Raw genomic sequence first — 25,062 nt, forward strand, 5'->3', positions numbered from 1 at the left:
AGCACAGAGAGGGTTCAAATACCATTATCTTTAGTTTCAACAATTGGGTGGTATGTGTGCATACATCTGCCAAGCATGGGTTTAAATAAAAAGCTCTTGTAGTATCTCATAAGATTTATACCTATTTGGTAACCAACCAAACCAGCTGCAATACATGGACTTCAGTGTGGTTCATTCCTAGGTTCACCAAAGCAAGTCCTAAGCCTCCAGTAAGATGCTTAAATTTCACCATGTGTATTTTTGGCTAATCTTCATTCAACATTTCTATATTACCATTGTCTTTGTTCATAATGGCATTTTCATATTTAGCTAACAAATATTTAAGTGATATGCAATAACTGTTAGTGTCCGTATTTTAATTCTTTTTAGCCCTTCCGTTCCTAGTGAGCTGAAGAAAGAATCCTCTGTTCTAAATGTTGCTAAATCTCATGGAAAGCATGGGTCAGCACCATCACCTCAGCCAAAATTCCTCACCCAACACCCACTACAGAAGCAGGGAAATACTACAGACCACTCTCAGGATGTATCATCTCGCACAGCCAATGGAGTAGTAGCACAGAAACAGTTGGACTGCAGGGACAGCACATTGTCATTTCTTGATGCCAATAGGGCCATTCAGAAAAATGATGCTTCCTTTGGCAGCAGCTTGGTAAATGGAGAGAGAGAGAGAACTAGTAAAGACTCATTGCAAACTACAGAGGCATGTAAAGGGCAAACAATCAATAGCTGCTGTCAGATGCCAAGTGAGAACATACTGCCATTTGGAAAAGAAGCTGTAGAGATGATTACCAATACAGAGAATAAGCATGTTGAGGAGCACAATAAGCAAGACTCAAGTGTGGAGACAAAGGTAAGATGATTGGTTTATAGACAAAGTGGAATATTAACTAGTATATAAAAATAAAATACTACCTTCTGTATTACACAAGTAAAGCTGTCTCTAAAAACCATAAATACCCTTTGTATTCATGCCTCCCAATCTGTGTTCTACAGAACTCGTAAGTGTCCACAAAAGCCTCATTGGGGTTCCCCCCAAAATCTCAAAAATTAAATTTAAAACGGATTTTAGAATGAAACTTCATGAGGCCAACTATTTGATTGTCAGTGGTGTCCAAAGAGCAAAAAAGAAATGCATCACATCATTTGGTTCCTGGAACGCTGTTGTGCAATGCTGGGAATAATCGAAAGAATTCATTTGGGATATTACCATATAATCACATCATTCATTTTATTTAAACTGTTTTCTCTGTATTTCCAAACATACTACGTTATGCAAAGCACTCGGGTGATAGGAGCAGATGAAAGGAAGAATGTTGTGAGTTCACAATGCTTAGTAAAAATCAGGGATAAAGTTAGGGTTCCACAGGGGGGGAAATGTCTTCAGAAAGGTTCCATGCTTGATAAAGTTTGGCAACCACTGCTCTAAAAGGGATTCTACATTCTGCATAATAGTTGTGGCTGTTCTTCCCTTCTTTTTATGTGTGCACATCAGTATGTTGTGCTGAATGGCAGTCTACACAGGAAGGACATCTAAGTAATTAATGCATTTTGGCAGTAATTTACAGGAAAAGGATAGTGGTACAATAATAATAGAGAAAGGAAATTGGCAAGTACCTGGAGAAGGCAATGGAAGGGAGCAGTTCTCAGCTTCACCTTCTGGATGGTGAACTAATGTGATGGCATGTGGCCTTTCTGTGTTAAAATTCCTGTCTAAGAGCTGCTCTTTATGGATTTATCTCATAGCTCAGCTATAATACTTAATTTTGTGGCCTTCAGCCACTTTGGTGAGGCTGTTATCATGTGTCTTTTCTTTAGAATTAACATACTAGTGGGAATTGGTATGACCTTGCAAATATGGCTTCCATGGAATGAGTGGGGGGCTGTAAAGTGTAAAGGGCACTTAAAAGAAGCCAGCAGCAAAGAGTGTTTGTACATTTTTCTATACAGAGAATGAAACTGTGGGATGATAAATGCTATGATATTAATGATTCCATACTGTGATATCGCGTGGTGCTGGTGAAGTATGAAAACAAAGAAGAAGGTTTCATACTCATGGAGTTCAAGCTGGACCATTCTTTAATCCTAGCCAGCATTCCCTGACTAATTGGATGCCAGTCAAACCCAGTTGTTAAATGGGACTAAAAAGCCATTGTAGGAGGGGTCTGTTCAGACCTGACTAATCTGAGGACAGCCTGTGCTGAAATAAGGACAAAGCAGCAGCAGGAAGAATAATTTGCATTTTGGGACAATACTTTTTTGAAAAAATCCTTTAGATAACTCTGAATACCTGTGAAAAATATTCTCAATATAAACCTTTCAGAAGTTTATACTGAAAATCTTGTTCACGGGTCCTTCAGAACCAGAAGCTGTTAAACCCCAATTACATATTTTTCATGGCAAATGGCTTTTCTATTCCAAGAAATCATTTCCTTGGGTGCTTTAGTCCACAGAATAATTCTGAAATCCTCCAGTGGTGGAAGAACAATCCTTGTGAATCAGTCCTCTGAATGGAGAGAAATAGGGGATATAGTGGTATTTTATGCTCTCGTAGAAATAGTTTTTTTTTTAGAAAAGTAAAATGAAGAACCTGTTTTTCTGTTTCTGTTTTCAGTGGTGTGTTTATTTTTTCATTTCCCTTCCAGAGGGCCATTCTGCTTACAGAAGACACTGTTATAATTCTGAAGTTAAAATATTTTTCTTATGGTTCATCTTGCAATAACAATATCAAATAACTTGCATAGAAGGACCAAGCTTTTGGAACCGCTAGATCTTTTAATTACACAGAGTTTATTTAAAAAAACAACAACAAGTTGCTGGTGGGGATATGGCTAGATGTTACAGTGAAGATGTCTGCATAGCCATTGAATCAATTTGCTAAACTGCCATGGGCAATTAACCTGCCGGACTTTATGTGATATGTCATGTACCATTTTGAGTATTTTAGAACAGCCATAGATTATGTTGCTGTAGCCATGAGAAGTGCTAAAGTGTAATGACTTTGCCTAGCACTTTAGTGATAAAATCACTCAGATTTGCCACGAGCTGGTCTCCACAGTTGATAAGGTGACAGAATGAGAAGTGTCCAGAGTGCCGTTTGGTCCATCTTTATTGGACAAGTTTCAATTGTTCTGGCCTGAGGATGTGGATAAGGTGCTTGGGTTGGTCCGACCCACCACCTGTCTGCTCAACCCTTGCCCTTTCTGGCTGCTTATCAGAGCCAGAGATGGGCGATATACCTGGGTCCTGGCGGTCATCAATGCCTCTCTGAGGGAAGGCCAGGTCCCCACTCCTTTGAAGGAGGCAGTGATCAGGCCTGTCCTGAAGAGGGTGTCTCTGGACCCAGAGATGGCCGCCAACTATAGGCCAGTGGCTAATATCCTGTTCTTGGGCAAGGTGCTTGAGCGGGTGGTGGTGAAGCAACTCCAGGTGCTCTTGGAGGAAACTGAGCATCTAGACCTGTTTCAGTCTGGTTTCAGACCCAGCTATGGGACTGAAACTGCCTTGGTCACCCTGTATGATGACCTGTGCAGAGAGAGGAACAGGGGGAGTGTGTCCCTGTTAGTTCCCCTGGACCTCTCAGCGGCTTTCAATACCATTGACCATGATATCCTTCTGGATAGGCTGGCTGGGTTGGGAGTTGGAGGCACTGCTTGGCAGTGGTTCCATTCCTACCTGTCTGGCAATTTCCAGAAGGTGGTGCTGGGGGATTAAGGCCATGGCAACTTTGCCATGGAGTTCCGCAGGGTTCCATTTAATCCCCCATGCTTTTTAACATTCACATGAAACCACTGGGAAAGGTCATCTGGGGGGCGAGGTTGGACTGCGGAGTTATCAGTATGCTGATGACACCCAGCTCTACCTCTCTTTTACATCTAGTCCAGGTGAGGCAGTGACTATCCTGACAGGGGTCATGGGTTGGATGAGGGTCAATAAATTGAGACTTAAACCAGACAAGATGGAGGTCCTGTTGGTGGGTGGTTCTGCCTTCTGGGTAAGTGATGTTAACCCTGTCCTGAACAGGATTGCACTCCTCCTAAAGGATAGGGTGCACAGTTTGTGTGTGATTCTCAATCCAGAGCTCTCTCTGGAGTCTCAGGTGGCAGCAGTGGCAAAGAATGCTTTTTCCCCCAGCTCTAGCTGATCTACCAATGAGTTACCAATGCTAGGATGAGCAATGTCTAGCAACAGTCATTCATGCTCTATGTGGGGCTGTCCTTGAAGATAGTCTAGAAACTTCAGTTGGTCCAGAATAGAGCTGCCAGGATATTAATGGGTACCGGCAGATACTCACATACAAAGCCAGTCCTCTATCAATTACATTGGCTACTAATTGAAGTCTGAACCCTATTTAAGATATTGGTGATGACCTATAAAGCCCTAAACGGCTTGGGTCTTGGGTACCTGAAGGAGTGCCTTCTTCCCTATGTGCCCTCCTGCCTCTTGAGATCTGAATCTCCTCCTTGAAGGAGATTAGGAAAGTAGCTACCTAGAGAAGGGCCTTTTCTGCGGTGGTGCCCAGACTATGGAATACGCTCCCCAGGGAGGTTTGCCTGGCCCTGATGCTTTATTCTTTTTGGCATCAGGTGAAAACCCTTTTATTTTCCCATTATTTTAATGTTTAGTTTGTTTTAACTGGGGTTTTTCTCTTCATTGCTGGATTCTGTGTTGTTTTGCTATTTTATTGTTCTTTGTTGTAAGCCGTCCTGAGCTGTCAAACGGGGTATATACGTTTTAAATAAATAAAATTTAAAACTAGGTATCCTGGAAACACAGAATCCCATTCAGCTAGCTAGACCTACATTACATAGTTAGAATACCAGGTGTCAACCACTTCTCAACAGACAACAGTAATGTACCCAATATCATATATAATGTGCTTTAAAGAAAAAGTATTTAAGGGAAGCACAATAACCCTAACCCTAAACCTTTCAGGAAGTAACATACTTGTGTTAACAAACACTTTCATTTTCTCATGTCAGATAACTCTTACTCTGCAAAGTTTAAATCTTAAAGTAACCTGTTATCATGGCTACTCTCTGACTAGGTTTGCATGACATGATAACCCACTGGGGTTTGCAACAGTTGGGTGCCCATCAAACCTCGCCCAGTTTCCTTAGAATAGTTTGTTGACAGCAACAAGTCACTCCAACAACATTTGGGTTGTTATGGGGCTCTTGTGCCCCCAAAGGATTGTTGTGCCTTCCAAACCTGAGCAACTGATCTCATCATGGGTACTGAACCATGTGGTAAAAGTAGCAAAAAATCTGCTGCCACTCTTGGTAAGCAACTTCTGGGTGACGATAACTGTCAATCACCCTAAAAGTGCCCAAGCACTTTCTACTTACCTGTTTCTGTATCCTGTTAAACTTGTTTTCTGCAGAATATGAAAATCAGCTGTCAAGCCAACTTTTGACATTTCTGCTTTGACAGTCACAGACAGTCCCTTCAAAATGCTCTCATGACACCTTGGAGGGATTGTCCATGCTTGCCAAGCATTTTTGTCCCCCTTAATTTTTACAAATGTTTGTGAAAAAAATTAAAACCCATGCTTCCATATCTGTGGATGTTCACAGTTATACGACTGGGGAGTTTTGGTGCCCAGGTGATTGTTAGATATTGTATAATTTGTGAATCAGCCCTGTGAAGGGTAGATAAGGCTATGACCAGATCTGAAAATATTATTTATTCATTTCATTTCTATATGGACACATAGCTGAAGCTCTCTGGGTGGTTTCCAATAATCCATAAATTCAATAAAATACAATACAAATACATAAAAGCAAAGAAGCTTTTAAACATCAGAACAGCTAAAATCTACAGTTTAGGGTTGTAGAAAGTTAGGCTATACTTCACAGAGGCTGTATAAGAATAGAAAAGGACTATGAAAGGCATATTGCGAAAATTGGAGGATTGTTTCTAGATACTGTGCTAACTACTGAGAACCAGTGTGGTGGTAAGGTTAAGAGTGCAGAATTGAGACTCAAGAGATCTGGGTTCTAGTCCGCACTCAGCCATGAAGCTCACTGGGTGACTTTGGTCAGTAACAGACTATCAGCCCAACCTACCTCACAGGGTTGTGAGGATAAGATGGAGAGGAGGAGGAGGAGAATTATATAAGCTACCTTGAGTTTCTTGAAAGGAAGAAAAGGCTGGATATAAATAAATACTGGAGAGTTGATTTTAGTTTGTGATATGCTTAGAACAGAACACTATACTTTAGCTCTCTCCTTAAAATTTTACGTATTGTTTCTGCTGTGAAACAGGTATTCTCCATACATACTATTAATTTGTATATGAGACTTTCTTTTTAAATGTCATTTTAATTGTTAATGCTATGTATTGATTTTATATCTTCGTCTAGGATGTCTCCAATTATATTGTTTTATATGGTTAATTGTGTATTTATTGTTGTGAGCTGCCCCGAGGCTTCGGTGAATGGGGTGGCATAGAAGCTTGCTAATAAATAAATTTATTTATTTAGCTAGCTAAATAAATAAATAAAATACTTTACTATTTTTGACCACAAACAGACTGTGTATGTGTTAACTCTTTGGCTTTTTTGGGTTTTAGTCACCTTTTAAAACACTCTGGGACGTAACTGACCATTGAACAGAATGTGTCTAAATGCCCCTCCACACTCCAATCCTCCACACAAACCTAAGTTTACCTCAAACCAAAATTAGAGTTGCAGGTTGCTATTGTATTAAAGAACAAGCAGTACTTATACCTAAACATTTTACAACTTCTTCACATAGAAGTCAGAAGTGGAAAAGGATAGATTTAGCTTCCCACAGTCCTTCATCCAGTTTTCAACCATTAGGATTCTGTAGAAAGAGAAGAGCACTGTTAATTAACACATGCAGATAATTAATTTTGTGCAATTTTTCCAAAAAGTTCACAATTACATTGTAAGTTCTTTATTCTGAAAATAAAATTGCATGTATTTCTAGGAGACAAATGAACAGAAATGTTACAAAATTGCCAGTGAACTTTTGCACACAGAAAGAGCTTATGTCAGCAGACTTGCTCTCTTGGATCAGGTAAGAGAGGGTGTTTTTTGTGTTTTAATATTGTTACCTTTATCCAATATTTGAAGAAATACTTTTAAATTAACCTGTGGCTAGCACTGAAAGAGTTCTGCTTGTGTGTCTCCTTATGCATTTCCATGCACCTATACAACATGTCATCTTTCCAAAAAATATAAATGCTAGTTCTTCTGTTCCTCCACCTTGATTTTATGAATCATCATGTAATGTATATTTCCCACAACTTCTGCACCACTTGTTCTCTTCATCTACAGTGTTACTCCCTGTTCCTGTTTTAGACCATAATGGCTGGACCCACACTGCTGATATTTGCCTTGCTGCCCCCCCTCCCCCCCTTTTCCTTTCAGAAATAAGGTGCAGTTCACTTCCCCACCCTGCTTTTTGGCAAACATTTTGGAATATAGGGTTATTTCATTACTACTAAAAGCAAAGGAAGCTTTGAGTTTGCTACTTAAAAGTACAAAAATCCATCTCTATTCAAAAGATGACTAATAACTTCATAAGGTGACTAGGAATTACTCATATCCTCTGCTACAATTATGTGAATCCATTATGGTTCTACAGTCAAAAAATTGCATTTGCCATTTAAATGTCATACAGCGCATAAGCTTTGATTTTGCTCTTCTCAGTCAGTACCCTATTTTTAATGTTATAATAAAACATTTCTGTTCCTAATGTCTGCAAGTTTTTCATCATGTAATGCTACCCACAGCATGCTTCATTTCCGTTTTTTAGGCCTTTGCATCATAAAGTCAGTTTCTTGCAAAAATGCCCACTTTTTCTGTTGAACAAGCCTGAAATATCAGAAGTTCTGTACAGCTGTCTTCCTTGGAATAAAAACTTGACATCTCTTACTGCCCTTTAATTGCTTGCTGCTTAGGTTCTTTTCACTGCTAATATCTCACTATATCTGTTAGCTATACCAGTGCATGCAATTGCTGTAAGCTTTGTAAGAAACTACTTTTCTAGTGAATTTAAAAAAATAGTGTAATTAACATAGATTCAGAGAATTAAAATAATAGTCACACTGGAAATCTCTTGGCTTGCAGGCTCAAATTGGCATATGTATGCCCTCCAGGCCCTTTGTCTTTGTTATTGCTGTATTAATCTGTTGTGGGAAACATACAGTGCCTCCCTGTTCCAGTGCCATGATGCCATTCTGCTTTTTCCTTGATGTCTCCTTTCTTCATAAGCTTATTTTGGGTGCCTGACCATTCTTTCCCAGTTCTTCAGCCACCTGCTTCTTTGTCCCTTTCCATATAGGCATCTGCCTGTTTCTCCTGGTCCTTAGGGCTTGCCTGAAGATTCTTAATTGTGTATTCTTATCTTCAATTCATGGTTGCCTTTGTTATTTTCTCCCAGCTAGTCTTCTGTAGCTAATTTTCCCATGAATCCCTGTTTAATCCTGGCTTGTTTTCATTAAGCTACCGTAGTTTAAACAAAATCACAGTTCCCTTCCTGACCTCCTTGTGGCTGGGGAATGGGGAGGAAGGATCAGACAAGCTGGAAGATCAATCATTTAGTGGGAAATTAGGCTTTCCTAATATGTCTAAACTGTGTCATGTAATGGCTCTAATAATGATAGAGCCAATAAAGTCTCAAATCATGAGGCATATGAATTGGATATTCTGTTGAACTATATCTGTCCTTAAAAGACATGCATACATGAAAAAGTTTCACCTGTTAACAATTATGACAAAGTGTTAGGGGAATTCACTGTTCTAATTTTAGGTCAGTTGTCTCAGAATCTAGGGTCTTCATCTCTAATACCAGAAAAATAATATTTTTCATGGAGAATGAAATAATGGCTGTCTTCAAACATAAAAGTAAGCCATGGTAGTTTAGAATAATGAGAACAAGTTTTGAGCTTGCGCACAATGCTTCTAGCACTGCCACAAGAGATCAGAAGCTTCCTCTTCCATCTTGCAGCTTAAGGGGAAGCTGTTCAATATGATACTTGGTAGTTTGCTTTATTTTCTGTGAGAGAGTAATTACGAGCAAGATAGAAGAAGTGGTTTTGAGGTAGCTCATGAAAGTAGGAGGAGGTCATTATAACAAAAGGAGCTTTTATTTAAAAAAAACAAAACCCCAGCAACATCAGATTAAATGGAAACCATCCAGATACTTGGGAATTGTTTGCTTGTCTTTGAGGAGAACAAGAATGCATCTTTTATGGTTGACTCTACTTTGCATCTGTTGCAGGTATTTTATTGCAGACTGGCAGATGAAGCTAATCGGGGATCATTTCCTGCTGAAGTTGTTAATAAAATATTTTCCAATATTTCATCAATAAATCAATTCCACAGTCAGTTCTTGCTGCCAGAGCTTGAGAAAAGAATGCAAGAATGGTAAGCATTGTTGCAAATTATTGGAGGATAATTGTTTGTGAGTAGTAATATGAGCACATGTGTTCCATGGATGCTCTAGGGTCATATACCAGAGGGATTTTAGCACTGCAGTATTGGAATCCATAAAGTTACTTCACAGAAAGGTCCAGATAGATATAAAACAGATGACCTTTATTCCTTAAAGCAGGTCCTTCTATATACAACATGATTAAATAGACACTGAGCATGAAATGAAAACCCGTCTATTCAATTCTTCTGAAAATAAAACACTCCAGTGTAAGTCCAGCACCCAGATATCCTGGGTTGTATGACAGAAGGCTAGATTTTGCTATTGTTTAACAAGTATGAATGTGATTCTTTGAGACTGAACATATTTCATATTTCTCTGGTTCTGCTTGTATACAAAACAAATAGATTTGATAGAAGAAAGCTAACTTTATAATTGAAGGAAAGCTTCTATTTTTAAAAATGCATTATCTTGAAGAAATCATCTGGGACCAGTATATTTTAAATGACTTTGAAGTTGTTGAACTGCCTTTGAAATTTTTATAATGCTGGGCAGAGTTCACAGAAAATTGTTAATTCTTCGTCGTGGCCTCTGTGCATCACACATATGGGTACTGCGCCTGCGTGGTGCCTTTGGCCAGAAGATTGATAGCTAACGGTTTTTGCCAGGAAGCTCCGCTCCCCCTCCCCCTTGTGGCCTATAAAGAGCGGAGTGTCCTCCATTTTGTTCAGTCTTTGCGACCGCCGTTCACTGTGCTTTGTGCTGTTTTCGACTTTCGCTTTGGCTATTCTTGGTTCTCTCCTTATATATTGCCCTTATACTACTTTCTCCCTTCTTTGTTCCCGCTTCTGTGTAGTTTTTCTCTTGTTATTTCTTTCTTCGATTTATCAAAAAACAAAAAAAACAAAACCAAAAATATATACTTACCCTCTGCACTATCTCTCTTCTTCTTCTCTTCTTCTGCGATGGCGCACGGAGCGGCTTTCCGCAAATGTGCGGATTGTGGGTCAAAAATGGCACCTACTGACCCGCACAACCTATGCCTCCTCTGCCTTGGAGAGGGGCATGGGACAGATAAGTGCATTCATTGCCTAGCCTTCTCAAAGCAGGCTAGGAAGAACCGCGAGAACCGGCTTCGGAGGCTCCTTTGGGATAGGGCTCTGATGCAATCAGACCCGCTCGTCTCCATCCCAAAACCTGGCTCCGCTTCTGTGGCTCCACCCTCACGCCCTTCAGATGAATGTGCATCCACTTCGGTGGCCCCTTCTGCTTCACCAAAAAAGAGGCATGAGAAGCGGAAGCATGCCGAAGAGAAGCCGGCAGGCCATAAGAAGGCCAGAAAGGAGAAGACCTCTAAGCCTCCAAAGAAGGCAAAGTCCACGGACCGTCCCCGACATCGGGACTCGGAGCTGACGGGACCCTTGGTACTGGTGGCAGTTACGATACTGACCCCGCCCAAACCGATCCTTCAGGAGGCCATGCGGGTTACCCCTCAGGGGTCTCCCCGACGTGCAGTCGACCTCCTGCCTCCTTCCAACTGTATGGGGGTCTATTCCGGATGGGGAAATCCAGGACTCCCCTCCTAGGGCAAGGTCACCGATACCGATGCCTGCGGTGACGGTGGAGACAGAAGCTGGCCTGTCCCCACCAGGGAATCGGAGGAGCCGCTCAGTAGAGCAACGCCCGGAGAGTTGGCGTCGTCCCTACTACCAACCTTGGGGAGACCCGCTCTCTGTGGGGTACTACCCTGCTCCCAGGGCGCGATCCTCACCTCTGCCCCACGACCAACCGCGGTCAGAGATTCCGAGGAGGGTGCCACCTCGATCCCCACAAAGCGGGAACAGCCGCTCCTTCTCGCCGGCGGAGTCATCCTCTTCTGCCCCACCATACTATGGTGCTGATTCGGATGACTCTGAAGTAGACTCAACCTCCCTGGACGTCGTGGTGACATCCCAGGATCCTGCATCACTCGATGAGTCCCACGTCTCCTTCGCAGAACTGATGTCGAGGCTTGTCCAGTCCCTGGACATCAACGCTGCCCAGCGCCCGGAACCGTCGACGGACAAGTTTTACGACGTCGTCCGCAGGGAGCAATTGACCTCCATTGTTCTGCTGCTTATAACCACCCTGAGGCAGGCGATGACGCAGCCCTGGGACCTACCTTCACATCCTCAGCCGACGTCCAGGAGGTATGAGTCTATGTACAGGGTCCGGGAAGAAGACATCCCCTTCCTGTTAAAGCACCCGAAACCAAACTCGGCGGTCGTTGAATCCTCGCAAGGCAGAGAGGTGAGAGGACATACGGCACTGAGGGATAAGGAGTGCCAGAAAATAGATTCCCTGGGCAGGCGAGTCTATGCTGCCTCGGGCTTAGGACTTTGCATATCCAGTTACAAGGCGACGTTGGCGCGATATCAATATTTTATCATGCAGCGCCTCCACAACGTCGCCTCCACCCTCCCAGACTACCAGGGTGACCTTGCGAAGGTCCTAATCAAAGAAGCCATGCAGGTCGCGGTGCAGCAGTTGTCCACGGCACGTCACCACGTGGACACTGACTCCCGGGCCTTGGTCGGTGCCGTTTCCCTCCGGAGACACGCATGGCTCCGGAATTGTAATTTCCCGGAGGAAACCAAGCGGCGGATAGAAGAGATGCCTTTTGATGGTTCCGGTCTCTTCCATTCACGTACTGACCACAGACTCAAACTGCACGAGTCAAGAATGACGGTGCGCAGGATGGAGATCCAGTCACACAATAGACTAAGTGGTCCTGGAATCGGCCATCCTACAGGCAGTCCTACCAGCAGAGACAGCAGCCGCAACACTGCCAGCAACAACAGCATCAATAGCGCCGCCGCCCTCAGCCCCAACAGCACTTCCAACAGGGCTTCCAACAGGGCCGCCGTCGTTGTGACGATTGGAGGCAGCGCTGACAGGACTGGCGAACCACTCCTCATGCTCCTCTAATACCCACCCCCCTCTCATCTGGGGATCGGCTCCAAAGCCGACTCCCCATTTGGGAGTCCATCACATCTGACCGGTGGGTATTATCCATCGTTCAACACGGCTATCGAATGAGTGGATGCATTGACAGCTCAATGTCGATGAGAGAGCGCATCTTCAGTACTGACCATCTCCTTTACGGTACCGACAAAAAATAAATAAAATAAAATTCTATTAAGATACCGTACGTTCGGTCGCAAAGACTGAACAAAATGGCGGACGCTCCACTCTTTATAGGCCACAAGGGGGAGGGGGAGCGGAGCTTCCTGCCAAAAACTGTTAGCTATCAATCTTCCGGCCAAAGGCACTGCACAGGCAGTACCCATATGTGTGACTGCACAGATGGCCACTCGAAGAACATCAGTTACAGGTAAGCAACCTGCTTTTTTTCTAACGAGAATTCTGGTAGAAAAACTTGATATGACCATCAAGGAGAGGCAGTGCCCTCTCCTTGGGATTATTAGCAAGTTGATGGCTATATTTCATTGTAATGATTAAACTAGGCTTCAGAACTGTAATGCTGAAGTAGGTTTTCCATTAAAACATTCTTCATGCAAACCTCATTCTCTTTCAGTGTGTTTGTAAGAGAACTGAAAGCTTTCACTTTAGTTTTTAGCTAGCTGCTGTTTAGTGTTATGCTAAAATTGAGACAAACTGTGATGTAGCTTTATTTGATTGGAAGAAAAATCAAGCTTCATAAACCAAGATTTGAAGTTTGCTCATTTCAGATAAATATTGTTAGGATTAACCCCAGTTTGTCTGTGTTTTGGCAAAATTAAACTTTAGTTAGTCAAAATAGATGTAACAGCTTCCAATTTCCTCCTTATAGCCACATTGAGGGTGGGTGTAACATGGTGAGTACAAAGCTTGTCTATATTGGTTCCTGTAATGTTAAACAGGGATGTGCAACTGGTAGCCCTTCAAATATTTTTTCAGCTCCAACTTCCATAATCCCTAGCCAGCATAGCCAACAGTGCAAGTTATAGTCCTGCATCTGGAGGGCCATAAATTGCTCACCCTTGAGTTAAACCTAGTTTATTGTTATGTCTGAACACAACCTGGTGCAACTCCATGGAAGCATAGAGGCTTCTACTTTTTCCATGATGCTTTAAAATTCCATATTTTGCACAAGTCTACATTAGAGAAAGTAGTTATTTAAAAAGTCACATTTGTGACATGTCCTCCAGGCACAGAATTTGTATTTTGTGGCAATAAAACGGGAAATGTTACCACTTTCTTTATAAATATTAGCATCTGTAATACTTTTCTTTTTATAAACTACTATTCTTGTTTTAAGAACGATGGAGTCTTCCCCTCAGAATAATAAAACAGTTCAAATATGTTTTGATGTACACAAAGTTATACTAAGTCACTACTGCATTGTATTTTGCAGTTTAAAACATTTGCAAATTGTTTTACTCTTTAAAAAAAGGCAGCCTGTTAAGATTTTCTGTGTGTCAGTTTTCTGATTGCATCTTCCTAAAAACTGAACAATTCTCTGCATTAGAATGTAGTTGGCCCCCACACCCAATCCATATACACTGCCATGTGGTGACAAGACCTGCCTTTTAAAATCCTTTGGCTAAGTTATCAAATACTTTGCATTAATAACCTAGTACAAAAGATACATAGCATAAACTAAGGAAACAATTTAAAATGTACAGGACTTGAGGGATCCATACCAAATGTTAATTGGATTGGTGTGAGTCCTCATAACAGTGCTTTTTCTTATTTAGGGATACAAACCCCAGGATCAGTGATATCCTGCAGAAATTAGCTCCTTTCCTCAAGATGTATGGCGAATATGTGAAGAATTTTGACAATGCAATGGAATTAGTGAAAACATGGACTGAACGATCACCTCACTTCAAATCTATTATTCAAGATATTCAGGTAATGTGTGAATATATGTTCTGCTAAGTGTCTTGATAGTAAAGACAGTTGGGCTATTCAGATTAAAACGGTGGCTTTTGACAAGAATGTGTAGGTTAATTAATACTTGAATTGCTCTTGGGTTACCTTGTGATTGTTTAACCCGTGAACATCCCCATGTTTCTTGGTTCAGACATCATGGTAACAACCCTTAAACATAGCATTTGGTGGATGCTTCTGAAACAGGAAGCACCTCGCCCACAACATGTATCTCTGAAATTTGTGGGTGGATTAAAGGACCCATGAATCATCACTGAAAGTCACTGTTAGATCTGAACATAGAACCTGTACTATAGCATTTTACTTCATTGGTTGATATAGTGCCTCAAGTGAACAAGCTGAGGGCTTGAAGCTCATCACAAATGGTATGGTGAGGTACATTCTGAAGAATGTATGTACTAATGATCACGTATTAATAATTCTTTCTTAATACTTAATTCATAACCCAGACACATGGGAACTAGGTTTGTGGCTCTTGTATATTGAAAAAGATAAGGTCCTTTTCCAATGTTGTTTTATAGATTTCTTAAAATTAGGTCATTGTGTGGTCCTGTGCATGGATAAAGCCACCTTTTAGACTAGGCAAAGATCTAAATCAATTCCAGTTTCCAGCTGAATGTATATTATAAAAACTAAGCAGAGAGAAGTTCCAAAAAAGACAATTGTTTTTAAAATAAAATGAAACTAGCTAACTGAAATTTAACAAGATTTTAGCAGTAACTCACCAAAACAGCTCACTAGTGTGCCCCCCCGCCACACACCCAATCCATATACACTGCCACGTGGTGACAAAACCTGCCTTTTAAAATCCTTTGGCTAAGTTATAAAATATTTTCCATTAATAACCTAGTACAAAAGATGCAGCATTTGGCTGTACAGCATGGCATAGTCTAGTCTTGACCCTTTGCTAGGTGTTTAAAGACAAAAGTTAAAGATTTCCTTTGGCACTGGGGGGCCTTCTGGAAAGAGAAATGCAAACTGATCAGACACTGCCTCAGTTGAATTGCCTGCTCCACTCTGTGCAGGCTTTTCTTAGTCATACAAAAGCTGCTTCCCAAACAAGTGTTGCCTTGAGGAAGATTCTTGATGACTTAATGAAAGCATCATATTTCATCTTAGGATCTTATTTAGTAAGATTTTAATTATTAAATACAATTCAAATCTGAAGTATTTTCCCTTCATTTGGTAGTATTTCTACAAAATATTTCTAAAATAAGGCAGTTCATTTTAACAAATATAGAGTGAAAGATACATATTTCTGAAACTCTTACTATGAACAAATATTTGTGTATTGTTTTAGAAACAAAAAATCTGTGGAAATCTGACCTTGCAACATCACATGCTAGAACCAGTGCAACGCATTCCACGGTATGAGATGCTCCTGAAAGACTACCTAAGAAAATTGCCTCAAGACTCTCTAGACTGGAAGGATGCTGAAAGTAAATATGTTTTTTCAGGTTCTTTAGTCAGTATTACAGCATAACTGAAACAGTAGAGCTACTTAATAATTTAGAGCTGTGCCAGGAGAGGGGGGGAGGAGAGAACTTCATAGGAAATGTCACTTGAAAAATTCTCCTTTGTGAATCAATTAAATGTCTCTGCAAAATGGCTTTTATTCAGAGCTTTCCGAGCAAACAAAAACGTGCAATGTTATTAGCCTTGTTTTCTGGAAAGTAGTGCAGATTCTGAGTACACAAATTATATCAAAACCACCCAGCAAGAAATCTAGGGTAGAAAAAGAATTTCTTTGCACAGCTTGTGAACAATTTGTAGACGTTGCTCCCACAAGATAGCCTCTAACTTTTATGGCTATAAAAGGAGAATAGACAGCTATCAGTGACTACTAGTAGTATTGTTATATGCAACGTTCAAGTTCCAACTACAATATGCCACTGATTACAGCTGCTGAGTGCAACGATGGAAGAGGACTATGCCTGTATATGTCCCAGTTAGCTTCACTGCCATCTGAAAATCCATTTTTAAAGAGGACTAAGTGTATTGGCATCTGTCAAAACTCATTTTCCCCAGAAAAAAAAGGTGGAATGTACTTTTGCACTTCAACAACCAGCCAAAGTCTGAGGAGAACGTGCATCAACCTGCAGGGTATTGAGGGAGAAAGAGGGTCTCACTGCTAATGGGATATAAATCTCACCATCCCATTTTTGTGTACCAAGATCCCTTGTTACTTTGCTTTCTCTTGTCAAGTGTCTTCTAACAGTTGTCAACATAAAGCAAAGGCGGGAAGCTTATTTTAATCCTCTTTTTGCAACGTTCAGGGTTGGTACTTGCTGTAGTCTGACAACAGGTACCTGACACCAGCATTGCTCAACTGAGGGTTTCCCTTTTGCAGTTGCACAAATATGGTTTAAAAAGTAAGGGGTTTTGGTACATGTTGTATGTGTAAAAATTATCTTTTAAAAATCATCAACTGGCAACTCCTCCAAGTGTCAGCTTTGGCAATCTAAAGGGGCTGTGAGTAATTGTCAAATTGGAGTTCATGAAAGCCAGCTGTCAAACACTTTGAAAATGCTGGATGGGAAAAGGGCTGTAGTGAGCCAAAATTGTGGGGACAGGTCCTGCCAAAGTGTTTCCTGGGATACGCATAGGCTTAGGGAAGACTAGGGAATCTGGTTTTGGGGTGGGAGTCTATCATTTCCTCATTTTGGCTTCCCTGACTCCAGTGTGTTTTTTCTCTTCCCTGATTGCACCTTATGATGAGTGTTTGTATGGACATCTGTCAAGAAGTGAGTTCAAATGAGACTTCTGCTTCCACAAAGGTGAAGGTGTGGAAGTGGACTTTGCTTACTTTGTGCAAAAAATTATGTACTTTGTATGTTTTGCACAAAGAATCTGCTAGCATCCCCATGTGTTTGTGGACTTGCTTTCAGTTTGGCTCACTTCCTGGGCAGGGCTGAGCATGAGAAAGAAGTCTAGGGAGCACAAGAAAGCACTGTGACCTGATCTTTGAATCTCTACACAGGATAACTGAGGGGGGAGGCAAAGAACCCACATTGAGCGCAGTCATCTGTAAGTTGAACCGTGGGCTGTTTGCTCAACAACCAGCCCACCATGGCTTATTAATAAGTGCGCACAAGAATTTTAGAATTCCAGAAATCTGTTTATCGTATCACCTCCACCTCTTTCTGTCATATTCATTCAGTGAGGTTTTTTTAAATATACAAAAGTTACATACAAACCAGTATTCTTCAGACTACAAAGCAGATCTTAACTGTCATTAGCAACAAAAATTTCAGGTAAACTTTTCAGAAAACAAAGTCAGTTTCCTGAGTTAGGGCATCATTGACTTAGGAAGCAAAATTGACTTGAAACTCATAGGGATGACTATCCACTCTCCCCTCAGTTCAAGCTGAATGGGCTATTGCCCCAGCCTCAAGGTGGATCTTTCCATTTAGTGGGTTCCTTGACTGGTAGTTTGTCTGCGCATAGAATTGCACTACACTGGCCTCCCTTTTCACCTGACACTTAACCCCTTGTATTTCTGATTTCAGCCACCACTTGCTCTGCAACCTGCTAACCCCCTTGACTGCCCTCTGGTAGATTATGTGCCAGCTGACTGAACGGCAGAAACTCCTCTCTATCTCATCCACTTGCTCTTTTAATGCTTTGGCAGCATCTTTCTGCTCCCCATCCAAGTTGCGCCCAGAGTCAGTTCCCAGGTTTTCTTGAGTCTCCTCTATAAAGACATGAGGACCAATCCCTCTGCATTTGAGGACTTAGGCCATTGAGATGGCTTTTTAGATGGAACTAAATAAAGATGGCATGTTCCTATTATTTCTTTTGTTGTAGTGTGTTCGTTCGTTAAACTAGTGTACTTGGATTTCCCTCTAATTAGAATGCTAGCTAATATCTGTTGATTTTTTTAAAAAAATCTTCCATAGAGAGGCAAAAGTGAAGTGGCAATGCCTTTATTAAACTCCATAGATTCCTTCAGGTATGAAAAATGACTAAAGACATCATTTTCATAAGGAATTTATTTTGATGTTAGTAGAGAAGGAGTTGACAAATAGCATTGGTTGCTGGGATGGCAACTTCCAGTCATGAAGAATGATCTGTTAAAAGTTTCTCATGCTATCTTTCAATGAAAGAGAAATTACCTGACCAATATCTATTTCATAAGAACCTATATCAAATTAAAACAGTTCAGATAAATCTAAAAACTTAGTGAATTAAATCATGGACTTTGCTTTACTTTTGCAAATAAAACAAGTTGTAGGCAATGGGCAAGCTTACATTTGAAAAAGCAGCCTATGTATTATAGAATGAACCATCTATCTTTTCTTGGTTATTTTTCTCATATAGAATCTTTGGAAATAATATCCACAGCAGCAAGTCATTCTAATAGTGCAATCCGAAAAATGGTAAGTCCTATAGACATTTATCCTCTGTATAATTTTAATTGGATGGTAAGCATGCAAGTTTGTGAATGCTTAAGTAGGAAATACTACTATTTTTCAACCATTACGTTAAGTTTTACTAGATTGCCTCATACTCTTATTTTAAGAGAGCTGTAATATGGATACTGTTTGAATGATCAAGTTGGATAGTCACTGGAAGTGCAACTGGAAGGTCATAATATCCTCTAAAGAATACATAGGCAACCAGAAGTAGATTGCTTTTATTTGGTACCTGTTGAAAAGCCCTTAGTGATGATTGGTATTTCTCTAATCACTTTCCTAATAGGAGATTTCTACTTAATTTTACTGCAAGAGTTGCCCAGCATAATCAATCACTTTCATAGAGGACCATTGTTATGAAACCAATTAATGTGTTAATTCTTAGAACTATTTCATATTTTCACCTTCATCAAAGTGCTTTCAACTGGTCTGTGTTAATGCTGCTATTTTTTATTTTACTATAAAAGGAAAATTTGAAGAAGTTGCTGGAAGTTTATGAAATGTTAGGGGAAGAAGAAGATATTGTTAATCCTTCAAATGAACTCATAAAAGAAGGACAGATACTTAAACTTGCTGCTCGGAATACATCTGCCCAAGAAAGATACCTTTTCTTAGTAAGTGTTTGTGCCTCATAACTGACGTTTTGTAACAATACATAAAGTTTCAAATTTCTCTTTTTTTCTGGGATTTTCTGTTTCAATGATCTAATGCTGACACCTTAAAAAGAGTGTGTAAATGGTCATTCTTTCTCCATCCTGGCTCTTGTCAGCCCTAACCATTGTTTAATATTACATCTGAAACAAAGCTAAACTTGCTTAGTGCAAACCGGGCTTGCAAACTGCTTCAAACATATTTGAAACCTTGGGTAACGATCACCAAGTGTTGTGCTAGTGCAGATGTAACATTAAATCACTGATTAAGACTTACAAGTGAATGGGACTTTTTGTAAAGTCATGTTTTATATTTGCAATACATGTACAATTATCTGTATATACACATTTGCAAGCAAACTATTAAGTAGCCTTAAATCATGAGTGCTGCAGGAGAAAATGAATCATAGCTCACATTTCAGAATTCACTCATATTCCATGGATTAACATATAAAGCAGGTTTCAAACTGATGCTTGCCAGAATGAAATCCACTAACATATGCAGTTATTAATGATCAAACATACTAGTAGCTCATTTAAATGTTATTTAATAGATGCATATACTACCCTGGCAAAGATAATTTAAGAGCCCTGAGATTAAGTTGCTATACTGACTGGAGGCTGTGCTTCTTATCTCTGGAGTACAGTATAAAATGGCTTGAAAGGAGGAATCATCATGGATTAAGGCTGAGAGCAGATTAAGTATATACAAGGGTTCTTGGGGCTTGCCTTGATGGTTTAAGCCATGTCTCTGTCATCTAAAGCTTATACAGGGCATAAGTTAACTTCTAGCTTAAACATGCACATCTCTCATACCTGTTTGAATAGAAGGAGTAAATGTGCCCAAATAAGAAGAGCAGAACACCATTGTGAAATGTATTTTTCATTTCACTGGGAGCAGAAAAAACTATCATTTGCTAGTTATCAAATGTATTCTTGGAAACAACAGGAGGTATTCAAGCTTTTCCACTGAGGACAAAAACATACTTTGTGTGTCAACAAAAGAAAGGTTTGACTATGCCTTTTCATTCTTATCCCATTTAGACCAAAGGGGAAATCAGTGAAAGCAGAGCCATATGTGGCTGTGGCACAGGACGTTGAAGAGCAGAAAGCTCATTCATCGATCCAGTAAAGATACCACAATCGCTTTCTGCACACTGTGGTTTGCAATCAGAAGCCAGCCTCTCTCTCCAGCATGAATTAGTCTTTCTAGATGTCCAAAATAAATCTCCTTATGGGAAGTGAATATTGGCACTGAATATTCTCTTTTATAAAAGAAATGGTAGTTACATTCAGATCCACATGGCCTCTCAGAACTATCTTTAGCATTTTTAACAGCTGTAAATCTTTTGAGCTTGGATTTTCTTCCAAATCTCTAGAAGAAGCTAGATTTCATTAGTAGTTGTTACAGTGCACAATGAGAAATCAACTGAACTTTAGACAGACTGGACCTTAAGAAAAGCAACTCAGCAGTTGCAATAATTTTTTTTTACAGAAAAGAACTATTGAATCATCTAATCCTAGAACAGTTTGCTAGATAGGAAGAGCATGCTTACAGCATTGCCTTTACTCCTTTTTCCTATTACTCACCTGCCCACTGCATTAGCTGTTCCTGCTACGTTTTCTTGTTCCAGTGTGCCATTTTCTATTGTGCTTATTAACACAGAAATATGAAAATGTGCCAGTGGTTAAGAGCTGACTTGGACACCATTTCCATCTTGTTCCACATTGCTGCTATGAGTCACCTACACCTAAGCATACAAAAAAATTTTTCACACACTTTTGCCCATACTGGTTGAAAGCATCATAAAGCTTGAAAATGCACACCAAAACAATTATGACTTCAGATGTAATGATGAAACATCAATCAATAATGTGTTAATTTGTCCTTCTTTGTAGTGTAGCTCAACTTTAAGGGCCTTTCTGCATGTTAGGCATTCATACGACGATTGCGTTTTTATTACTTCTATTTTGCACATTGCTCAGCTTTGTTGTAAAATTGCCAATCTATATCCCTAAAGTTGCCCATATTGTTTCCCTGTGTTCTCAGGGGCTAAGCACAAGTACAATCAAATGTCCTTGGAGTAGTATCTCTCTCCCACTCCAAGCCCCAGCAGAGCTTCAGGGAGCTGTTACTAAGAGCAGAGGAGAGAACCAAAGGTTTGAAAAACAAGAAGACTTTCTTTAAAAAAGCAAAAGAAAAGCAGAGGTGCAATCAGTGATGACTAACTCATCTCCAGTACTGTATTTCTGAACATTGCTCTTCTTATATCATGTTTTGGTATTTACTCATCTGGCTTTTCCAGATCACACGTAGAAGGGGCTTTTTACAGGAAGGACCAGCTTTGTCTTTGTGGCAGCTAATGTTTATTGGTGTGGCTTGTATTTTTTCAGTTCAACAACATGTTGCTATACTGTGTCCCCAAATTCAGCTTAGTGGGATCTAAGTTCTCTGTTCGGACAAGAGTTGGTATTGATGGCATGAAGATTGTGGAAACACACAATGAAGAATACCCATACACGTTCCAAGTGTCTGGAAAAGAGCGAACTTTGGAGTTGCAGGCGAGGTAAGAGACATGAAAATTGAGATTTTATTTCTAGCATAGTGGTACTTCAGTGTAAACTTGAAAGAAGTAATGTCCTAGACTAAAGATTGGGCTAAATCAGTTTTGTAGTTGGGATGTATCAGTGCTCCTACAGCTCCTTGTTGAAGTGCTACATGCCTGAGTATAGAAATGGAGATAGAAATTATATTTTGCCTTAGTCCACCATCCTCTTAACTTTTGTGTACCACAGGCTGAGAGGAAGATGCACGCATATTAAGCTTCCTGCACAGTACTAGCTCTGTGATTATGTTTGCAAGTGAGCTAAAAGACAAGCTGCACAAGGGAAGACAACACTCTTTTTTCTGGATCTCTGCCCAGTCTAAGTGGAGGTGATACATGTGAAGGTGGTGGTTAGGATTGTCTCAGAAGTTTTGAGTGCTGGAAAGATCAGAGACATGAAGAAATCCCAGAGTAACTTTGGGAAAGAACAAAGCAGCTTGCGGTATTTGACTAGTGGAGTAAGAAAATCTTGCCTGTAGAATAAAAACTCTACTAAATTTAGTTAATGTTGTTTATTACATGTAGGTTGCAATGTTTTGGTTTACTGCAATAATGCTTTAGCAGTCATGTTTGCTTAGTTCATTTAGTGCACTATGGGACCTTTATTCACTTGGGGCGGGGGGAGCTTTTGTAAGATCCATTCCATGGTACACAGACTTTTCTTTCTTTTCAAGGACATTCATAAAAATGCATCATTTGTGTTTATTATACATGCCAAACCTTCTTCACAGCCCCATCCAGTATACTCTTCATATGTGATAGATAATATCTTCATGTTCCCCATAAAAAGTGCATTAGCTGCAATGCTAAGCTTGCCCAAAGGATTTCTTTTACCAGAAGAATTAGTATTTGTTTACTTTCTCATTCCACTGGAGTGCACATTGATGTTTGTGGTTAATAAGGTGCATTTCATTATATAGAAGTTTGCTTCCTGTTGTGCTCATACAGTGATTACTCCATCTCCATTGAGGAATTGAACTTAATGTTTGATTAAATCAATACGATGAACCATTTAGTTTCTCACATCTGTCTGAAAAGAGCCTTGCAAGTCTCTAAGAAACCAGGAAAAGTTTTTATTGGCTTTATGACTTTGGCAATAGAGATTTTTTTAGACTAACTGCATTATGTAACATTTAAAAAGTAGTTAGGTACATACAACATAACCATCCACATGGGTTGTTGAACCATGCACGGTTGTGTTGTGTGAACGCAGCCTCACAAACTATGGTTTGTTATCCACAAACCCAACTTGAAGTGTGCGTTGTTGCATTGTGTTACTCCAATCAGTATGACGCAAGAGGAATATTGATAAAGGTTATGGTATAGATGCTTTTCACAAACAGGACTTTAGGCCTGTTCATTTGTCACTTTCCCATTAAGAGCAATACTGAAATGCAGCATGTCCCAGACTTGCTGCTTCCTTCCCAGCCTTTATCCTGCTTCTCTTGATGTGCTTAGAATGTAATGTCAGCTAAAAGATTCCCAGATATTAATATTGCAGAAAAATCCCCAATGTTAATATTGCACAAAACCTTGAGAGGTCTCTGTTGATATGCATCAATTCTACCCAACATGCACAAAGTAAAGCATTAGTTTATGTGTTAGACAGAGAGTTCAGTTCTGTAATACAACTATGTCTTCACAAATGACTTCACATTGTGTTTTGCCAAAAATATTAGCCATAGTTTTAAATACTAAGTTCAGATGAAATGTTAAGCTAAGGGCAAAGGGGAAGGAGCTCTGAGAAATTCACATGTAAGTGCAATAGAATAATCTGTGAAGACTAAATAGAGTTTTCTTTCATACACGCACTACTATAGACATAATTGCATGTCATTCTTTGAAATCTCCTTATAAGTATCTACTCTTGGAGCAGAGGGGAAGCCTAGTATTGGAAATCATATCATGATTTCAGAGTGTCTTTGACATCATATTTTAACATAAATTTAATTCTGAGCCATTAAAACATACCAGGTTTTGAAGACAGGACCCCCCCCCCCACACCTTTTTCTTTTGAGTAGTCTTTTTCCATTATTCTGACTGTAGCCTTTTCTGCTAAGGTTTCTGTTGCAGTGAATTCAGAGTTAGGGGTTTCTTTAGAAAGTTGAAACTTAAATGATTGGAAAGTTTTAACATTTGCTCAGCTTGGTTTTAACTATTTTCTCCAACTGTGTTTCTTAGTTCAGAACAAGACAAAGAAGAATGGATAAAGGTAAATGTGCCTGCCTTATTAAATGCCACTTTGTTTCCTGCAATGGGCTGACAGTACTATTCTGTTGGAATTTTCCTTATTTTTTGTGATTCCTTCAAAATTAAACCTTGTAGCATTTAAAAGTTAACTAATAAGGTTAATTCCTAGTTATCCAATTGTTAGTTTTTCTAATGGTAATTAGTTACTATTACCTGGCATGCTTCTGTCTCTCCATGACTTCTTTCAATTTGTCATTCAGTGGTTTAGACCATGCCAGGATTAAATTTTAGGTATGATAACCCTAATCAATTTTATTCATTCCAGGCTCTTCAGAGTACTATAGATGCTTTTCAGCAGAGGAATGAAACATTCAGAAATGCTATAGCAAAAGAATATGAGGACATGCCTATTGAAGTTTCTGTAAGTTGGGTGCCTGAACCCTTTGGGTTGGGTATTTTTGTGGTTGCTTATGCAATGATGTTCACACTAGAAATGCCGGTTGCCGATTCACACAGTACCTTTAGTTATACGTGAATATGCTCTTTCCCCATGTAGATGTTCAAATGGGCTAATTTTCATTATCATTATCATGCCTTCAGTGAACATGATGCTTTACAGAATGCTAGAGAAAGGTCATAAAATCTATAATTTGTTACAATGAGGAGAGGAAAAGGAGGGAAGTGAAAATAGAGGGAAACGGAGGAAGAATATGCAATGATTTAGTTACAGGTAGGGCTAGGGTGTTGTGTCTTCTTGGAAAAGGTAGACTTTGGGGAGGAATTATCTCTGCATCCTTTTCCCCACACCATCCTGTTCCTTCTGCTTTTCCTTCTGCCATTACACTTTATGTGGAATACCTTACTC

At 40.0% G+C, this 25,062-nt stretch overlaps 1 protein-coding gene across 7 annotated transcripts in view; it reads left to right on the top strand.

The window, feature by feature from the left end:
• FGD4 (FYVE, RhoGEF and PH domain containing 4) overlaps positions 1-25,062 on the top strand; it is a 110,986-nt gene that overhangs the window by 78,511 nt on the left and 7,413 nt on the right. For 6 of the 7 annotated variants that reach the window (XM_044433961.1, XM_044433958.1, XM_044433960.1 and 3 more), the window contains 10 exons: positions 370-850; positions 6,951-7,040; positions 9,249-9,394; positions 14,141-14,297; positions 15,637-15,775; positions 18,657-18,715; positions 19,219-19,365; positions 21,796-21,968; positions 24,189-24,219; positions 24,523-24,618. In XM_044433961.1, coding sequence (XP_044289896.1) covers positions 370-850; positions 6,951-7,040; positions 9,249-9,394; positions 14,141-14,297; positions 15,637-15,775; positions 18,657-18,715; positions 19,219-19,365; positions 21,796-21,968; positions 24,189-24,219; positions 24,523-24,618 — 1,519 coding nt within the window. The remainder of the gene's footprint in view (positions 1-369; positions 851-6,950; positions 7,041-9,248; positions 9,395-14,140; positions 14,298-15,636; positions 15,776-18,656; positions 18,716-19,218; positions 19,366-21,795; positions 21,969-24,188; positions 24,220-24,522; positions 24,619-25,062) is intronic. The other variant, XM_044433959.1, reaches the window with a different exon arrangement.

Source organism: Varanus komodoensis, unplaced genomic scaffold (genome assembly GCF_004798865.1).
Source record: "Varanus komodoensis strain SLA01 unplaced genomic scaffold, ASM479886v1 scaffold27, whole genome shotgun sequence".
NCBI classification, from domain to species: Eukaryota; Metazoa; Chordata; class Lepidosauria; order Squamata; family Varanidae; genus Varanus; species Varanus komodoensis.